At 40.6% G+C, this 20149-nt stretch overlaps 1 protein-coding gene across 1 annotated transcript in view; it reads right to left on the bottom strand.

The window, feature by feature from the left end:
• The window catches only part of LOC139160595 (inter-alpha-trypsin inhibitor heavy chain H3-like), a 37373-nt gene extending 20626 nt beyond the window's left edge, over positions 1 to 16747 (bottom strand). Inside the window, exons 1-9 of the mRNA XM_070738664.1 lie at positions 16595 to 16747; positions 12693 to 12713; positions 11834 to 12000; positions 10309 to 10413; positions 9299 to 9461; positions 8922 to 9032; positions 6380 to 6505; positions 6178 to 6294; positions 129 to 297 (exon numbers count right to left, since the gene is read on the bottom strand). Of these exons, the coding sequence (XP_070594765.1) occupies positions 129 to 297; positions 6178 to 6294; positions 6380 to 6505; positions 8922 to 9032; positions 9299 to 9461; positions 10309 to 10413; positions 11834 to 12000; positions 12693 to 12713; positions 16595 to 16687 (1072 nt within the window). The 5' untranslated portion in view covers positions 16688 to 16747. The remainder of the gene's footprint in view (positions 1 to 128; positions 298 to 6177; positions 6295 to 6379; positions 6506 to 8921; positions 9033 to 9298; positions 9462 to 10308; positions 10414 to 11833; positions 12001 to 12692; positions 12714 to 16594) is intronic.
• Between the last annotated feature and the right edge of the window lie 3402 nt (positions 16748 to 20149).

Below are 20149 nucleotides of genomic sequence, written 5' to 3'. Positions count from 1 at the left end.
ATGTGAACCAGTAGGGAAGATAAGTAGAACCCACCCTTGAATTACATGCAACTCTGCAGTAAAGAAACTGCATATGCTGTCAGTTATTACAATTAAACAAGTATAGCCCATTTCCCCACAAAACATACATCCAGCTATATCAATCTTCTGAACATAACTTCTTGCTTCTGCCAAATTCTCAGGAGTGGCTTTGATTAAGGTGTCTTTCCATTTGTGTACGGCACTCCCAAACAGTACGAAATTTATGTAGTCCTCTTCTTTTATATCTTCTAATATTTTTAGCAGTGCTTCTCTTGTCTAAAATTAAAAATTAGAAGAATGCTTAAAGCAAGAACCTTGATAACGATATAGAAATTTAATTTTGTTATTCCAGCAATTATTTTCTTTTTTTCTTTTTAAATAATTTTTATCAGTAATTAAACTTTAAAAAAATACAAAAAAGAAAATACAAACAAAATAGACATTATACAAAACAAATAAAAAAACACAAACAAAACATATATTCATACATTAATACCTTTAAGGTTATTTTACAGTACAGTGTTCCCTCGATTTCCGTGGGGGATGCGTTCTGAGACCACCCGTGAAAGTCAAATTTCCGTGAAGTAGAGATGCGGAAGTAAATACACCATTTTTGGCTATGGACAGTATCACAAGCCTTCCCTTAACTCTTTAAACCCCTAAATTACCATTTCCCATTCCCTTAACAACCATTTACTCATCATTATTACTGGTACTCACCATTGAATAAGACACTTAGTGATCCTGATATTTATAATCATAATTATTTATTAACAATATTTTTTTGTTGTTATTTATTTATTTATTTATTTATTTATTTATTTATTTATTTATTTATTTATTATTTGGATTTGTATGCCGCCCCTCTCCGAAGACTCGGGGCGGCTCACAACAAGTGAAAAACAATCCAATACAATCCAATTAATTAAAATATTATAAATTTAAGAAAATTCCCTATACTAACATACACACATACAAGCATACCATATACAACTTCAACGTGCCCAGGGGGAGATGTTTAGTTTCCCCATGCCTGATGGCAAAGGTGGGTTTTGAGGAGTTTACGGAAGGCAGGAAGAGTAGGGGCAGTCCTGATCTCCGGGGGGAGTTGGTTCCAGAGGGCCGGTGCCGCCACAGAGAAGGCTCTCCCCCTGGGGCCCACCAACCGGCATTGTTTAGTTGACGGGACCTGGAGGAGGCCCACTCTGTGGGACCTAATCGGTCGCTGGGATTCGTGCGGCAGAAGGCGGTCTCGGAGATATTCTGGTCCAGTGCCATGAAGGGCTTTAAAGGTCATAACCAACACTTTGAATTGTGACCGGAAACTGATCGGCAGCCAATGCAGACTGCGGAGTGATGGTGAAACATGGGCATACCTGGGTAAGCCCACGACTGCTCTCGCAGCTGCATTCTGCACGATCTGAAGTTTCCGAACACTTTTCAAAGGTAGCCCCATGTAGAGAGCATTACAGTAGTCGAACCTCGAGGTGATGAGGGCATGAGTGACTGTGAGTAATGAGTCCCGGTCCAGATAGGGCCGCAACTGTTGCACCAGGCGAACCTGGGCAAACGCCCCCCTCGCCACAGCTGAAAGGTGGTTCTCTAATGTGAGCTGTGGATCGAGGAGGACGCCCAAGTTGCGGACCCTCTCTGAGGGGGTCAATGATTCCCCCCCCAGGGTAATGGACGGACAGATGGGATTGTCCTTGGGAGGCAAAACCCACAGCCACTCCGTCTTATCCGGGTTGAGCTTGAGTCTGTTGACACCCATCCAGGCCCCAACAGCCTCCAGGCACCGGCACATCACTTCCGCCGCTTCGTTGACTGGGCATGGGGTGGAGATGTAAAGCTGGGTATCATCGGCATATTGATGATACCTCACCCCATGTCCTTGGATGATCTCACCCAGCGGTTTCATGTAGATGTTAAATAGCAAGGGGGAGAGGACCGACCCCTGAGGTACTCCACAAGGGAGAGACCTCGGAGTCGACCTCTGACCCCCCACCAACACCGACTGCGACCGGCCAGAGAGGTAGGAGGAGAACCACTGAAGCACAGTGCCTCCCACCCCCAACCCCTCCAACCGGTGCAGAAGGATACCATGGTCGATGGTATCGAAAGCCGCTGAGAGATCGAGGAGCACCAGGACAGAGGATAAACCCCTGTCCCGGGCCCGCCAGAGATCATCCATCAACGCGACCAAAGCGGTTTCCGTGCTGTAACCGGGCCTGAAGCCCGACTGCTGGGGACCTAGATAATCGGCTTCTTCCAAGGACCGCTGGAGCTGGAGTGCCACCACCTTCTCGACAACCTTCCCCATGAAGGGAAGGTTGGAGACTGGACGATAGTTGTTAAGTACGGCTGGGTCCAGGGAAGGCTTCTTGAGGAGGGGGCGCACAAGCGCTTCTTTATAGAGTGATGGAAAAACTCCCCTCCCCAAGGAAGCGTTGGTAATCTCCTGGGCCCAGCTCCGTGTCACCTCCCTGCCGGCCGAGACCAACCAGGAGGGACACGGATCCAGTAAACAGGTGGCGGAACTCACAGCTCCAATGGCCTTGTCCACTTCATCAGGTGTCACCAGATCAAACTCTTCCCAGAAAGGTGGACAAGTACGTGCCCCAGTCACCTCGACTGACTCGTTGTCAGTCGACTCTGTTTTACAATTGGAGTCGAGGTCGGCCCGGATCTGAGCGACTTTATCAGCGAAAAACGTGTTAAACTCCTCGGCACTACTCTGCAAGGGCTCCCCAACTCCCCCCTGGTTAAGAAGGGAGCGGGTCACCCTAAACAGAGCGGCCGGGCGGGATTCCGCTGATGCAATCAAGGCGGCATGGTACACGCATCTTGCCGTCTTGAGCGCCACTTTGTAAGTCTTAATAAAAGCTCTTACAAGTGTTCGATCAGATTCAGACCTACTCTTCCTCCATCGCTTCTCTAGACGTCTCTTTTGGCGTTTCAACTCCCGGAGCTCCTCGTTGAACCATGGGGCTCTACGGGGTCTAGCGCCACGGAGAGGTCGCAAAGGCGCAATCCGGTCGAGAGCCTCCGTAGCAGCCATGTTCCAGGCCTCCGCGAGAGACTCCGCCGAACTGTGGATGAGTGCCTCTGGAATAACCCCAAGCGCCGTCTGAAAACCCTCTGGATCCATTAGGCGTCTGGGGCGGAACATCTTCATTGGTTCCGCCTCCCTGCGGGGAAGGATTGGAGCCAGGAAGTCAAGCTGTAGTAGAAAATGGTCTGACCATGACAAAGGCACTGCTTCTAAGCCCCTTAGTCTCAGACCATTGCTCAATTGCTCGGAAAGGAATACCATGTCAGGTGCGTGCCCCCCCTCATGAGTCGGACCCCGTACTACTTGAGTCAGGTCCATGGCTGTCATGGTGGCCATGAACTCCTGTGCCAAGCCCGAGGTTTCGCCGAGTGACGGCAGGTTGAAGTCCCCCAAGACAATAAGTCTGGGGAACTCCACCGCCAACCCGGCTACTTCCTCGAGTAGCACAGGCAGGGCTTTTGACACGCAGCTGGGAGGCAGGTATGTGAGAAATAAGCCCACCTGAACCCCTAAGTCCAACCTCATCAAGAGTGACTCGCAACCCGCAATTTCCGGAGCAATGAGTCTACGCAGGCAAAGGCTCTCCCTGGCTACAATGGCCACTCCTCCCCCCCTTCCCTGGGGTCGCGGTTGATGCCATATCTGAAACCCGGCTGGGCAAATTTCTGAGAGAGGAACACCTCCCTCTGGGCCCAGCCAGGTTTCAGTAATGCATGCCAGGTCGGCCTCCTCATCCAGGATCAAATCCCGGATGAGGAGAGCTTTATTTACCACCGACCTGGCATTCAGCAGCAACAACCTGAGCCCAGGGCCAGAGTTACACTCACCACCAGTACCCAAGATTGGGCTCACAGAGCCAGAACAAGGGACCGTTATTAAGCAACGATCCCTCGTTCCCCTGGAATGGCTAACTCTGTGGCCCCCACCATATCTGCCTCTCCCCAGCAACACAGGGATATTCCGACCCCCTGCCCCCCCAGAGATCGGTGCCCCTTCCTCTCCCGCCTCCCGAGCGTCAGGTGGGCCAAACCTCTCATTCACACTATTATCAATGAATTCATCCATACCATAACCCCCCCACCCCACCCCTCCAATCATACCAATCATTCCATTCATAACCCCAATTTTGATTATCCCAGTCATCCATTACTCTAGACCCCAGCTACGTTAAAAAATCAATTAAATTAATAGCAATATAAAATAGTAATTATTTGCAAAAATTATTAGTTTGGTGATCACATATGATGTCATCGGGCAGGAAAAACTGTGGTATAGAAAAAAACTTGCGAAGTATTTTTCAATTAATATTTTTTGAAAAACCGTGGTATAGGCTATTCGCGAAGTTTGAACCCGCGAAAATTGAGGGAACACTGTACATATATTGACTCTTATTTTATGCTATCTATTTCTACTATCATTATAATTTCTATATATATAAGGAATTTAATTATGACATCTATGACTAGTATATGTATTTCTAAGTATTTATATAATACAGTATTATGTTTACTAATCCTTACAATCCTAATATTAATATTAGTACTAATGTTTATATGCGGGGTTTTTTTCCTGTTGGATCACCCTGGTATATTGAAGGAACGTTACAGCTCCTTTTTGCTCTAGGCCCAACCCAGGGCCGTTTCAGGGCAGTTAATTTATTCATAGCCAACAAACTATGTTCTGTATGTATCACATGTTTTTGCTGTTTTTGAACAAGGCCAAAATAGCGCTATCCTAGTCTCCCTTAAATTTAAAAATTCAGCAAAAACATGTGATGTATATATGAAAACACACACACACAAACATATACTGTATTATATATAACAAATATTGCAATCCTAAGTTTAGAAAGTTTATATTATCTTTAACCCGACCTAAGCATAGCCCATAAAATCATCTGCTACAACCTCCTTCCTGTCAATGACTACTTCAGCTTCAACCACAACAATGCATAAGCACACAACAGATATAAACTTAAAGTAAACTGCTCCAAACTCGACTGCAGGAAATACAACTTTAATAACCAAATAGTTAATGCATGGAACTCACTACCTGACTCTATAGTATCGTCACCTAACCCCCAAAATTTTACCCTTAGATATCCACTGTTGACCCCTCCCGATTCCTAAGAGGTCAGTAAGGGACATGCATAAGTGCACCAGCTTGCCTTCTGTCCCCTGTCCTAATGTTTCTCTCTTGCTAGTATCATGTATATAAACAGTGTTATATCTTTGTATACTATCAACATGTACTTGTCAAAATAAATAAATAGCCTCCCTGGAAGCTGTTTTGTTACTGTTGTTAGCCGCCCCGAGTCTGCGGAGAGAGGCGGCATACATACAGACAGACAGACAGACAGACAGACAGACAGACAGACAGATAAATAAATAAATCTCTGTGTTATACACCTGATATTTACTAAACTGCATCTCTTTAATTCTGCTGCAGGCATAGGTTTTGTTAAAGTTCTAGACATAGGAACTGTAATGCCTTGATATTATTATGGCTAAAAACATTTTAAAAGCCAGTAAGGGATTCCCAACTTTCAAAGGAAGGGAAATGAGTCAATAAAGGCCAGGTTTCTCTACACATGGAGAGAGAGAGAGAGAGAGAGAGAGAGAGAGAGAGAGAGAGAGAGAGAGAGAGAGAGAGAGAGAGAGATCATTCTTCTCCTGGAAGACCACAGGTCTTCCACTAGATAAATATTTTCATGACCAAAAAACCTAGAACATTAGAAGAAACAGAGTGTACCCAGTGGCGTGTCCAGTTCCTTTTGTTCCCTCTTGCGTCCCAGAAAGGAGGTACAGATGTCAGACAGGAAGTAGCACTCTTGCAATAGGCCAGAAGATTTTCCACCCTCTAAAATCTCCATATCATTGAGAACCTCTTCCGTTGACATAAGATGCAAACATGAGTCCTATGCAAAAATGCAGTCTGACTATATAGTCTGTGTATACTGAAAAGGGACCAATATTAGATCATGTTCTCCTGGCCTTCATGACGGGGATGCAAGAGTGCTGGAAAAGAAAAGCAGTGAGGCAAACTGACAGGACCTTTATGTTAATTTAGTTGTCCTTGAAACTGAATTTAAAATACGGAATTACCTGTTCTAGTTTACGTCCCCTCATGGAGATGCTGACATCAATGATGAAAACAATATTCTTTGGCAAATGTAACATATTCTTTGGTGCAAAAAAGTGTACAAAGTATCCATTGACCACCTGAAGTATAAGAAGGTAAAAGTTATATGAAGTGAAATTTATCTACGATGCAATTAGCACACCCATTTAACTAAGTTCTGCTTACCTGTAGGTTACCTGTAGCTTCTCTGTTCACATCATACTTCACAATAAAATCTCCATTCAGTAGTGTTGTTAGACAGTCTACACAGGTCCGTTGTTGATCTAGAGTTGGCTTGAAAGAAACTTTGCCCTGAAAATACAATGTATACACATGCACAGACATATCACATGCATATTCAGTCTATGTTCAGTGGTAATCTATAAATATAAACACCTGCTTCACAGAGAAATTGACATCTTGCATATGAAACAGTCTAAACCTTCAAAGCATGCAACAAAATTCAATGTTACTCCTTCAAATAAACGTCTACTTCAAACCTTCTCTCTTCAAGGTCCTTAAACATCTCAGTATTTTTTTTTACACCTTGGCAATTCACAAACTGCACCATGGCACTACTAAAGCAAGAATCAGATAAAAGGGGCTTGTACTATGGTCAAGAATGCAAAATTCTAGAATAGAATAGAATAGAACAGAACAGAACAGAATAGAATAGAATAGAATAGAATAGAATAGAAACAGAAACATAGAAGACTGACTGCAGAAAAAGACCTCATGGTCCATCTAGTCTGCCCTTATACTATTTTTTGTATTTTATCTTAGGATGGATATACGTTTATCCCAGGCATGTTTAAATTCAGTTACTGTGGATTTACCAACCACATCTGCTGGAAGTATGTTCCAAGGATCTACTACTCTTTCAGTAAAATAATATTTTCTCATGTTGCTTCTGATCTTTCCCCCAACTAACTTCAGATTGTGTCCCCTTGTTCTTATGTTCACTTTCCTATTAAAAACACTTCCCTCCTGGACCTTATTTAACCCTTTAACATATTTAAATGTTTCGATCATGTTCCCCCTTTTCCTTCTGTCCTCCTGACTATACAGATTGAGTTCATTAAGTCTTTCCTGATACGTTTTATGCTTAAGACCTTCCACCATTCTTGTAGCCTGTCTTTGGACCCGTTCAATTTTGTCAATATCTTTTTGTAGGTGAGGTCTCCAGAACTGAACACAGTATTCCAAATGTGGTCTCACCAGCGCTCTATATAAGGGGATCACAATCTCCCTCTTCCTGCTTGTTATACCTCTAGCTATGCAGCCAAGCATCCTACTTGCTTTCCCTACCGCCCGACCACACTGTTCATCCATTTTGAGACTGTCAGAAATAGAATAGAATAGAATAGAATTTTATTGGCCAAGTATGATTAGAAACACAAGGAATTTGTCTTGGTGCATATGTTTTCAGTGTACATGAAAGAAAAAGATACATTCATCAAGAATCATAAGATACAACACATTATGATAGTCTGGGTACAAATAAGCAATCAAGTCATATTAAGAAACAGTCAATATAAATCAATAAAATACAAGCAACAAAGTTACAGTCATAAAAGTAACACTGTCCTACATGGCTTTAGTTTTCTTTACTCTACTGCAAGATTATTAAGTAGTAAAACAATCCCACGGCTTCCTTAAGAGTTCATAGGCACTGTGTCACATAGTTGGGAAACTATGGGGCTACTTTACATTTCTAAATTCATTATTGGTTTCTCATATCCAGTGAATATATTATTCCTTTAATATATCCCCTTAACTTCCTAGGGTAGTAATGGTGAACCTTTTTTCCCTCAGGTGCTGGAAGAGCGTGCACGTGTACTATTGTGCATGTGTGAGTGCCCACACCCATAATTCAATACCTGGGGAGGTTGAAAACAGCTTCCCTCGCCCCCCAGAGGTTCTCTGGAGGCTGGAAATGGCCTGGTTGCCAACTTTTGGTGGGCCCAGTACGCTCATGTTTCACCCTCCCCAGGCTCCAAAGGCTTACCTGGAGCTGGGGGAGGGTAAAAACATCCGCCTCTATCCCCCCGGAGGCTCTCTGGAAGCCAAAAACACCCTCCAAGAGCATCTGTATGAGCCAAAAATCAGCTGGCCTGCACACACATGCACATTGGAACTGAGCTAGGGCAACAGCTTACATGCCAGCAGATATGGCTCCGTGCCATAGGTTCGCCGTTACTGTCCTAGGGGATCTAGAAAACACATTAGATTGATGGGGGGAAATGGGTATAATTATGTGTATTATTGGTATATTTCAAGGTATATGCATTGATATATGTATAATTATGATGGAGAAAAAATATTTCTATTTCTAAAAATAAAAAATACATTTTTTTTCTATAGTAGCCCCTGCTGTGTGGAACAGCCATCCTCATAAAATCTGGCAGTTCCCCCTTCTTTTTTTCAAAGCTTTCCAGAAACCAGAAAAGAGCAGGCTCTTTCCCCAAGCACTGAAATGAAGTGAGGATGGAGCCCTCTATCTACTGATGGGTTAGGAAGGATTGATTAGGACGATGGAATTCATTTGGGCTTTTTGATGATTACTTTTATTATTGTTTACTTTTGTTTTAATGTGAGTTGTACAGAGTTTTTACACATCAGATGAACAGCGGTAGGAATCCTTTCAATAAACTAAACCAATGTTGAAACTTCATATTTTGTTATTAAAAAATAAACTCATTGGGACTCAGGTTGTTGTCTACTGTACCTTTTTTCCTGAAAAAGACTTCTGTAAGACTGGTAACAAGTCATTGGTGATAAATGAACCTTCCGCTTCCAGATTACTGATGCCCTGGGGTTCAAAGATGTCGACCTCAATCTGAAATGTTAATTTGAATCATGTTGTCACTGACAAATTCACAGACAAATTCAGGAAGAGGCCTCCAAAGAAGATCCCATACTAATGATAGTTTCTACATCTTTCTTTGAATCTTGAGAAGAACAGTTACTATCTGTTCCTACGATCATCTTAAGTAGCATAAATGCATAGTTATTAAAATTATAAAATGCATATGACCACTCATTTAAATGCATTTGGGGGGGGGGGAATAACACCATACATGTGTAATTTGAGAAGTACATTACCTCAAAGTTCTTGACAAGCTGCTTTGGGTTAACTTTTATGAACAACTCATAATAGCCAAATCTTCGCTTCAGCAGCTCCTCAAAGGCCAACTCAAAAACCACTTCACTAGATGCTGCAATGTTGACTGAAACAGTGAATTTTTCTGTCTTCCTCCCGGAAGCCCTAGAAAGGCCCAGTTTTTAAATTAATCATACATACCATTGTATTAAAATATTAAAATAAAAAATGCACGGAAGAAAAATTCCTTATGTGTCCAATTACACTTGGCCAATAAAGAATTCTATTCCATTCTTTTAAAAAAAATGCATTTTAGGTTATTTTTTACTTAAAGGAATAATTTTAATAGTTAAACATAAGTGAAATTAGACAAAAAAAATCAGGTTTTTAGAAAAGGAGCTCCTACATACTCTCCAAAATGGCATTGCTTTTAATATATATTTATTATGTTTTTTCAATGGGAATGCAATGCAACAAAGAGAAAAAGGCCAGAAAAAAACATTCATCAAACAATAACAAAAAAAGGGAAGGGAGGGAGAGAGGGTGGGAGGGAATGAGAAAGGAAGGGAGGAAGGAAGGGAGGGAGGGAAGGAGAGAGGGAGGAAGGAAGGAAGGAGTACAAAGACGGGAAAAAATCAAAGTAATCATAAAAATATTAAATATAGAAAAAAATCCACCCTGATTGGATGCTGAAAAGAAAAGAGGAAAAAAAAACACTTGATAAATTCTACACAATGAGTCTGCAAATAGTTGTAAACTTTCTCATCCTTTCTCATCCAAAATGGTATTGCAGTGCAGTTCTTGTGTATGTTTGCTCCATTGAATGCACAGGCTGGACTTAGAATTAGCTATACCTATTCTTGTCAACTAGCAATTTTCTGAAATAACTGCACAAAAGTCAACTCTTCCTCCAAGGTACTGGGTTCTGTGTATACCTGTAAATCCATACCTTTCCTTCTCTTTTTTGTCATCCTGAAATAAATTACCAGGATTGAAAATAAATAAATCTCACTTTACTAAACCAGCTGTCTGTCCTTTCGAAACTGCTTGTTGATACTGTTTTTGAGCAGCTTCTTTTTCTTTTATGGTTCCTGGATATTCCACACCATCAATTGTCCTAGGAAAGAAAAAAAAAATTCTATATGTAAAATATTTCTGGTCTTTCTCTTTTCAATGCATCAAATTTCTTTATATAGACCTATATTCATGATCTAGTTCAAATGAGAAACATTTACATCGTAACTGTCTTAAGGATTAGACAATTGCAACAGATACAAACTTAAAGTAAACCACTCCAAACCTAACTGCAGAAAATACAACTTTAGTAACCGAGGAGTTGATGCATGGAACTCACTGTCTGACTCTGTAGTATCATCACCTAGCGCCCAAAACTTTACCCTTAGACTATCCACTGTTGACCTCTTCTGATTCCTATGAGGTTAGTAAGGGCCGTGCATAAGTGCACCAGTGTGCCTATCGTGCCCTGTCCTAATATTTCTCTCTTACTAGTATCATGTATATAAACAATTATGAAGAAAACATCCAATGGTAATTGATGTCCTGCAAAAGGGAAGCCCTTAGGTCAGTGCTCATGTATATGCGCTATAGAGACCTGAAAACATGGTCAGCCACTGGCATTTTTAGACAGAACACAGAAAGAAGCAGCAGTTGGATTTTTTTTCCCACTACAAAATCAACAAAAGAGATAAGTTATACAATTGCTTATTTAAATAAGCTGACATTCTCTTCAGCCAAATAGAGTAAAAATTATATTTTTATTTTTTTTAAAGTTGAATTTGTTATTCCAAGTTGTCTTAGAGGTCTGGGAAGTTTGTGGCCTCCTCAAAGGTTAAGCTACAGCTGCCAGGGCTGTGTAGACTCAGGCTACTGTGAATTGAAATGAAATAATCTAGAGGTTGTAGATTAATTTTCCCTATTCTACTGTACTATTTAAAAAATTCTATTCTATTCTATTCTTTAAAAAGAATAATGCAGATACTATTAGACTTGTAATCAGTCAGGACCTTAGGAATAAACAAGCTTCATTCCATTTGATGGCGATACATAAAATTATCTTTTCCTCTTTTTAACACTATTTTTGTGCACTTGTGTGAGTGAAGGAGGTATGGTTTCTTTTATTATGGAATCATTTCTATGGTGAGATGGATGGTGCATTGATTTGACAGACAGACCGAAAGACAGAATAAGCTCTTTGCAAATTGAGAATAGCCAAGGACAATTTATTTTCAAAATTGAGCTAGTTCAAATATTTGAAAGTTGAAACCAAAGGCCTATCCTTACTCTTCATTTCTACTATAGGGCAAAATATGTTTTCACCTAGGGCAAGGGTAGGCAAAGTTGGCTCTTCTATGACGTGTGAATTTCAACTCCCAAAATTCCTGAGCTACCATGATTCTGGGAGTTGAAGTCTTAGAAGAGCAAACTTTGCCTACCCCTGACCTAGGGAAATGACTCCATGACGGTCAAATTGAATGTCTGTTCACAACTCAATTGTTTGGGAAAATGGATTTACATACATGGTGAAGTTTGTGATGAATGCTGTCTTTGGGAGCTCCACATCAAAGAAGGCTTCCTTAGATGCATTGCCGAGGTTGATGGCTCGACTGGTGATGATATTATGAGCAAATCGAGAGGTAATGTGGGAATCAATGTTCATGCTATAGATATCGATGCCATCTGTGCCCTGGAAAATGAGGGTTTACTTGATGGATTAGTGAAAGACCAATTTCAAACTGGGAAGATTGGTATAATTCAAACAAAAGTTCAGAACAAAGTTTTAATAGCACAATAAGAAATAGAAAAAACAATGGAGATGTATCCATTTTCTCAATATGTATTGACATTAAAAAAAGACTAATAGTGCTACCATTAGACTTTCCATTTTATCACAACATAAACACAACATAAACATAATATTTGGTCACAATGTTACATGGACATAAATACTGTAGATATATAAATGCATATACTAGTAAAAGCAACTCGCTATCAAGTTATTACAGTCTGATCTTCCAATATACAGCAGACTCAGGTTCTATGGTGGACTGTTCTTACAGTATATAGAAGTACAGTATAATGAAAAGAAATAATGTAGAATCTTTTGATACAAAGTTTGGAGCCATTTCCAGCTTATGCGTAAACTTCTCGCCTAAAGCATGAAACAAAACTCAATTTAACAGCCTTGCAAAGTGAATCTAGAAGCCATTTTGGCAATGCTCCATAGTTTCTAAACATGCAGTATCTGCAATGCCTAGACTGAATACAAAGAAAACCCAAAATAGAACATGTATATGAATACTAAAGTTCAGCTCTAAATCAATGTAAAAGGATGAAAGGTTTTCCAGCACAAGGCTCATAAATAAGGAGAATACTTACAGCATCTGCAACGTTTCTCTTCTGTAATGGGAAAAAAGTAATAAAAATAAATCATTATTCATTGTTAATCAAATTTAAATGACTAAATAAATTTATGTCATTGTAAATAACATGAATTTTGATATAATCATAGTAATAATTCTTTGTCTTAGGTCAGTGATGGCAAGCCTTTTCCCCCTCGGGTATCGAAAGTACGTGCGCACACACTATTATGCCTCCGTGAGTCCCCACACCATTAATTCAATGCCTGGGGAGGGTGAAAATTGCCTGCCCCTCCCTGGAGGCCCTCTGGAGGCCAGAAACAGCTCATTTCTCAACTTCTAGTTGGCCTGTTAGGCCTGTTTTTCACCCGCCCCAGGATCCAGAGGCTTTCCTGGAGTGGGCAAAAATGCCCTCCCCATCCACCCCTCCCCCGGAGGTTCTTTGAAAGCCAAAAATGCCCTCCCAGAGCTTCCATGCGGGCCCAGAATCAGCTGGCCAGTATGCACATATGTGCTGGAGCTGAGCTAGGGCAATGGCTTATGTGCCAGCCATTGCCATAGGTTCGCCATCACTGTCTTAGACTATGCATTGCTCCAACGTTCATCTGTAAATTAAAATATTTATTTAATTCATTTGTTAGATGCATATCCCATCTCTCTTCCAAAAGTTGAATACTTCCTATTCCATTGTTTCTCATAGCAGCCCTCTTGATATACTGTAGATTGTGAGGTAGTAAATGACCCAATATTATCTAGTGAGGTCCAAGACTAATAGAGTCTTCAATTCTAATCTATAATTTAAACTAATTTCTAAGAATATGCTTTCACAAGATTTAAAGTTCAAAATAAAACATCATGCTGGGTTTACATTAAATAGATTCTTTGTTCAGTCTGTCTAAAAACAGGTTCAGTAGCAATAGCACTTAGACTTATATACCACTTCACAGTCCTTTACAACCCTCTCTAACTGGTTTACAGGGTCAGGATACTGCTTTCAACAATCTGGGTCATCATTTTGCCCACCTCGGAAGGATGGAAGGCTGAAAGTAAACCTTGAGCCTGGTGAGATTTGAACTGCAAATCTCAGGGAGCCAGCAACCAGCAGAAGTGGCCTGTAGTAATGCATTGTAACCATTGTGCCACCATAACTCCTAAATTGGTGATTCCTGGTCAGTTGTGCCACGAAGAAGGAAGCTCAGCTTCTGGTCTCGCAACTTTTTGCTGAGAGTGCAAAGAGCAAAAAGTTGTGAGACCGGAAGCTGAGCTTCCTTCTTTGCGCCTTCCAAGTTTTCCGGCAACTGTAGCACCCTGCCTGGCTGGAGCTTCCCTGGCGGCGGCAGCAGGTGAGCTTTGGGGCCCGGTGGGAGGGCGGTGGCATTTGGAGGGTGGCGGCAGCAGTGGCACTGGGCAGTAACCACTGGGCGGTGGCAGGGTGGTCGGCTGCAAGCCAGAACTCCAGGACAGAAGCACCGATGGCAGCGGCTGGACATGTTGCTGTATGCCGTACATGCTGGCATTGCGTGGCTGGCACTTGCCTGCTGGCTGGGCGGGACGGAGGCTCCAGCCCCACGCCCATGCCCAGTGTAACGCCAGCATGTATGGCATCAGGCAACATGTCCAGCCGCTGCCGTCTGTGTCTCCATTCCAGAGCTCCGCCTCACAGCTGACCATCCTGCCACCGCCCCACGGCTACTGCCCAATGCCGCTGCTGTGGCGTGGTGTATGAGAAATAGAGAGAGAAAGAAAGAGATATAGCAAGAGAGAGAAAGAGATAGCAAGAGAGGGAGAGAGGGGGGAGAGAGGGGGGAGAGAGGGGGAGAAAGAGAGAGAAAGCAAAAGAGAGAGAGAGAGATAGCAAGAGAGAGAAAGAGATAGCAAGAGAGGGAGAGAGGGGGGAGAGAAAGAGAGAAAGCAAAAAAGAGAGAGAGAAAAAAGAGAGAGATAGCAAGAGAGAGAGAGAGAGAAAGAGAGAGGGAGAGGGAGAGGGGGAGAGAGAGAGAAAGAGAGAGAAAGCAAAAAAGAGAGAGATAGCAAGAGAGAGAAAGAGATAGCAAGAGAGGGAGAGGGAGAAAGAGAGAGGGAGAGAGAGGGGAGAGAGAGAGAGAAAGCAAAAGAGAGAGAGAGAGAGAAAGAAAGAGAGAGAGAGATAGCAAGAAAGAGAGAGAGAGGGAGAGAGAGAGGGAGAGAGAAAAAGAGAGAAAGACAGCAAGAGAGAGAGAGAGAGAAAGAGGGAAGGAGGGTGAGGGAAAGACAGAGGGAGGGAAGGAGAGAGAAAGAGAACAAAAAAGAGAGGAAGGAAGGTAGAAACAAAGAGGGATGGAGAGAGAGGGAAAGAAAGAGGAAGGAAGGAAGAGAGAGAAAGCGGGAGAGAGAGAAATAGAGCGAAAGGGAGGAAGAGATATTTTTTTTTGTCCAAACTTTTTTTAGCCCCACCCCCATCCCCCCAACCCACCCCGCTCAATGTTCCCCAGGATTTTGTAAATGTGAATAATGTGATAATGTGCTGCGGCTCAAAAAAGGTTGGGAAACACTGCGCTAATCTATTAAAACTAAAAGATATGGAAATAATTGTAACTAAATTCTTTCCCTATAAATTAGGATTTCTGCATTCCAGAATATGAAAACACACCATTTGCCACTTTGTTCATTTCATTAATAAATTAGCAGTTTCCTCACTTTTTTTTGTTATGGATGGCATGTCCAGATTGATCACTCCTGAATAATTGCACTGGATGCTAAGACCATGTAATCAAGTACAGAAGTGCAGTTCAATTAAAACTATACAAAAAAGAAACTAAATATAACCTAAGATCACATAGGATTGTTTGTCTATATATGGATCAATGTTTTGTTACATCTAATGTGTGTGTGTGTGCATGTGCGTGTGTGTATGTATGTTTGTGTCAGTGTCTATATCTAATGCCAAAATAGGAAGTAGTACAGTCTAATGCATTGAAAACTGTAGCATTAACTGTGTTTAGGACAAACTTTGCAAACAATAGGGTTTCTAATGCTGCAATTTCAAAAATAGTAATTTACGACACCAGATTTTGCACTTTCCAGAATCCAGGAAAACAAGGAAGCCTTAAACACACCATAGATCTAAATGTGGGTCCAACAGAAGTAATGGCATGAACGAGGCAATTAGTATAGCATGGCTCATATTGCCTACTTCTCCATCATATATTCAGTAAGCTCTGACGGATAGAATGCTAAGAGATCCTTAGTGCTCAAACCACAACTCAAGCTGTCTTCATGTGGATAAGAACGTGATATTGGAATGGAGTGGAAACCCATCAAATAGAGAAGCAGAAATAATAATTTCTTCTCGAACTAAGAACAAATTTCCTGGTCATGCTATACTAATTGCCTCGTTCATGCCATTACTTGTGTTGGACCCACATTTAGATCTATTGTGTGTTTAAGGCTTCCTTGTTTTCCTGGATTCTGGAAAGTGCAAAATCTGGTATAGTGAATTACTATTTTTGAAATTGCAGCATTAGAAACCCCATTGTTTGCAAAGTTTGTCCTAAACACAGTTAGGACAATTAATCAATGGAACAACTGGCCTCCAGAAGTTGTGGGTGCTCCAACACTGGATGTTTTTAAGACGAGATTGGTATAGGATGCAATTGAACTAAAAGACCTCCAAGGTCCCTGCCAACTGTTATCATTTTAGGATCATATCTTGAATTTTCTTCATATTTGTGTGTCAGAAAAGATACAAATATATTAAAAGTAGAAGAAATTGCCACTACAGACTTTTGCTAGCAGTTCAATATCAAAATAATGCATGCATAACTCATGTGGTTCTAATATCAATAAGTCAATAAGAGAAATTTGATTCTGGCGGGGTATAAATCTAATAAATAAACGAATAAATAAATGCATGCATACATATCTTCTTTTCTTTGCACTTACCTTGATGTTCCTGATATTATTTATGAGAAAATCATACGACCTGATCACAGGAATTGTTGCCAGAAGAATATAAAACAGCAGATATCTCGCCATGATCAAAGACAAAGCAGATTGGCAGGAATGCACAAGATCAGGCAGCAACTCTTGCAATGGCTTTGGTGAAACATAAATCAGAAGCTCAGACAGAAAACCAAATATTTGTCAATGCCTGCAAATCAATTACAAAATCTTGGAAATAGGTTATAATTACTCAACAGGGTCAAAGATTGATCGGGGTGGAGAGGGGGGCAAGAGTCAGCTTCTAACTTGGCTAAAATACTCACTCATTTGCCCTTGAAAGAAAAAAAGCCCACATTAAGTTGCTTTCCTTCTCTCCCACCCGTTTGCAATACCATCCCAGCTGCTGCAGGAAGCCAGCTGTTATGAAAGCTGCTCCAAAGTTGTTTATTCCCAAGAAATAGCTTACTAAATGTCATATTTAAGACTCAGACAGAAAAGTTTTGGAAAATTGGGCTTCTGCCTTCATGTAGGACAAAGCAATAGGTTAAATAGAAAGGGTGGGGGGAACCTCTAGTATGTTTGTTGACATACAGTATTTCTGAAATTTCCCGGGCATAGCACTTCTGTTTTCTTGCACACTTTCAATTTACATTAGAAGGAAAAGGCATATCCTTTAATAAAGTTGCCTTGTTAGAAAACATGATACCAGACTCTTTCTGATGTTATTTCCATCATAGACTAACACAATTCTCCACCTACAAAGTACTTTTGTATTGTGCTCACTTATATTTCCAGCTATGATCGTTATTTCTGCCTTTGTTATAAACGGTTTTCTAACAATAGAGTTTGAATTATTGCCTTTGAGAATTGATTTATTTATTTTTATTTTTATTTATTTATTTTGTCAAGTACATATTTGTTTATATACATAAGATGGGTACTGATAAGAGGAAACAATTGAACCGGGATGGTAGGCATGCTGGCGCACTTATGCACGGCCCTTACTGACCACTTATTAATCAGGTGAGGTCAACAGTGGACAGTCTAAGAGTAAAGTTTTGGGGGTTTAGTGACGAAACCACGGTCAGGTAATGAGTTCCAGGGATTAACCACTGCTGCTAAAGTTGTGTTTTCTACAGTCAAGTTTGGGGCAGTTCACTTTGAGTTTGTATTCTTTTGTGTGATCGTGTATTGTTGTGGTTGAAGATAAAGTAGTCATTAACAGGTAAGATGTTGTAGCAGATAATTTTATGAGCTATGCTTACGTTGTGCAGGAGGTGACATAGTTCTAAGCTTTCTAAGCCCAGGATTTCAAGTCTGGTTGCATAAGGTATTCTGTTGCGAGTATAGGAATGGAGGGCTTTTTCTAGTAAACTATCTCTGGATACTTTCTAATGTATTTATGTCTGATATGCAGTGTGGGTTCCAGACAGATAAGCTGTATTCAAGAATTGGTCTGCGGAATGTTTTGTATGCTCTGATAGTGTGATATTACCAGAGAAGAAGCTATGTAGTAGGCTTTGGCTCTTAGGTCACTTGATATGAGTATGCAGCTTGTATTTGGTGCTATGATTCTTTGCCAATGTGCAGAACAGAGCATTTGTTGGTTGAGATTTAGAGTTGCCAGATGTTTGACCATTCAAACACACATATATATTCAAACACTCTTTTTGAAGAGTAGCAGTGTTGTTGTTGGTGTTGAAAAGTTTTACATCATTGGTGAAGAGAACGCAGTCACTTGTAATGGGATTGGAAAGGTCATTTATATAAAGAGTGTTGATCCTAGTAAGCTGCCTTGGGGTACACCGTTGTTAACAGGAACTGGATTAGATAGGGCACTCCCTATTTTGACCACTTGTTGTCTGTTTGACAGGAACGCAGTTATTCAGTCATGTAGGGACCCAGAGATGCCATAGGATTTCAGTTTTAGAAGTAGTTTATCATGAACCACTGAGTCAAAGGATTTACAGAAGTCTATATAAATTGTGTCTATTGTTTTGCACTGGTAAAGTTTTGAAGCTCATATGTTTTTGCAGTGTAGTAGTTGTAGATTGCAGGATAATTTTTTCCTGAAACCGAATTGCTTGTTTCAAAGTAGGTTGTTACTGTAGTTTCTAGTTGGAGAGTAATGGATTGGTTTATGGTTGATTCCATGACTTTGCATGTGATGCAGCATAGAGAGATTGGTCTGTAGTTTTCTACTAGACTGGGATCTCCCTTTTTGTAGATGGGGATGACCGTGGCTAGTGACCATAGGTTTGCTAGGGAACTGGTCCTGTAGGATTTTTCAAAGATTATCCTTAGTGGTTCAGCTCTGGCTGTGGAGAGCTTTTTTAGGAAGTATACAGATAGTTTATTAGGTCCAATTGACAGAGAATATATATCACATGTTTTGGCATATTTGGGTTTCTTCCCATGTAAGTTTCAGAGATTCCTGGCAATGTTTCGACAAGGTCCCACTCTTCGTCTTCAATAGTGTTTGCCCTAGCACAAGGATAAAAGCACCAGCCTGAAGATGACAAGTAGGACCTCATCGAAATGTTGCCAGGAATCTCTGAAACTTACATGGGAAGAAACCCGAAGATGCCAAGACCTTCATATATATATATATATACACACACATATATAAATACACCATCTAATTCTTCCTTGCTGAAGGTGCAATTTTAAATTCAAGATTATTATTAAGTATTTGGGTATATTCCATGATACCAAGAGAAAGGAGAGTCATGTAGTGTATTAAATTAAAAGTCACACATTTCTGTAAAGCTGCAGTAAATGTGCTTTTGGCTAGAGCGCTTGCAGAAAAGCATATATGATTATGAATTAAAGCACTGCTATGTCTATCCAGTAGCCCAATAATCCTTAATAATATTAGAACCATAAGATAAGACTGAGGTTACATGGGTAGTCTTACGGAAATTACTTTGTGTTTAGTCTCTTTTTCTCTCTCTCTCTCTCTCTTCTTGCAGGCTTTGGGGGGGGGAGAAAGCATTTTAAATTATTTTATGTAATATAGCATCCATTTTGATAAAACATTTACAAGAAAATGTGCCATTTATCATTGATCATAAATTGTGAAATTACATTTAAAAAATTTTGGGGTAAAATTTAGAAAAGGTTCTTTTGGAATTATTATTTGTTCAGCAGAAATTAACATAGTGGTCACATGAAAATAATTATATGCAGAATCATTACATTAGTTGCCTAAAAACTCAGTCCAATACTCCTTTTTTTTATTTTTTTTATTAGACTGGCAAGATGTCATTATGTTATACTTATCAGAAACAATTTATATTTATTATTAACCCAATAAGGAAATGTAGATTGTTCTGTATCCCAATAATATATTTTAGTTTGAACCAAATCGAAAAAAGATATGATTTTTTTTAGTAAGGACAGTGATAGGCTTCCTTTTCCCTTTGAAAATAAAACCAATTATTTGAATTTAGATTTCTATGAGGTACCAAATTTTATGGAGGTAGCAGCGTTATTCAACAAGTGTGGCCATTTACTCTTATGCCCATAATGTAATTAAACTGAAAAACATGTGAA

Source organism: Erythrolamprus reginae, chromosome 2 (assembly GCF_031021105.1).
Source record: "Erythrolamprus reginae isolate rEryReg1 chromosome 2, rEryReg1.hap1, whole genome shotgun sequence".
Lineage (NCBI taxonomy): Eukaryota > Metazoa > Chordata > Lepidosauria > Squamata > Dipsadidae > Erythrolamprus > Erythrolamprus reginae.
The sequence above is the reverse complement of the archived record's forward strand: the minus strand, read 5'-3'. Positions and strand labels throughout refer to the sequence as shown.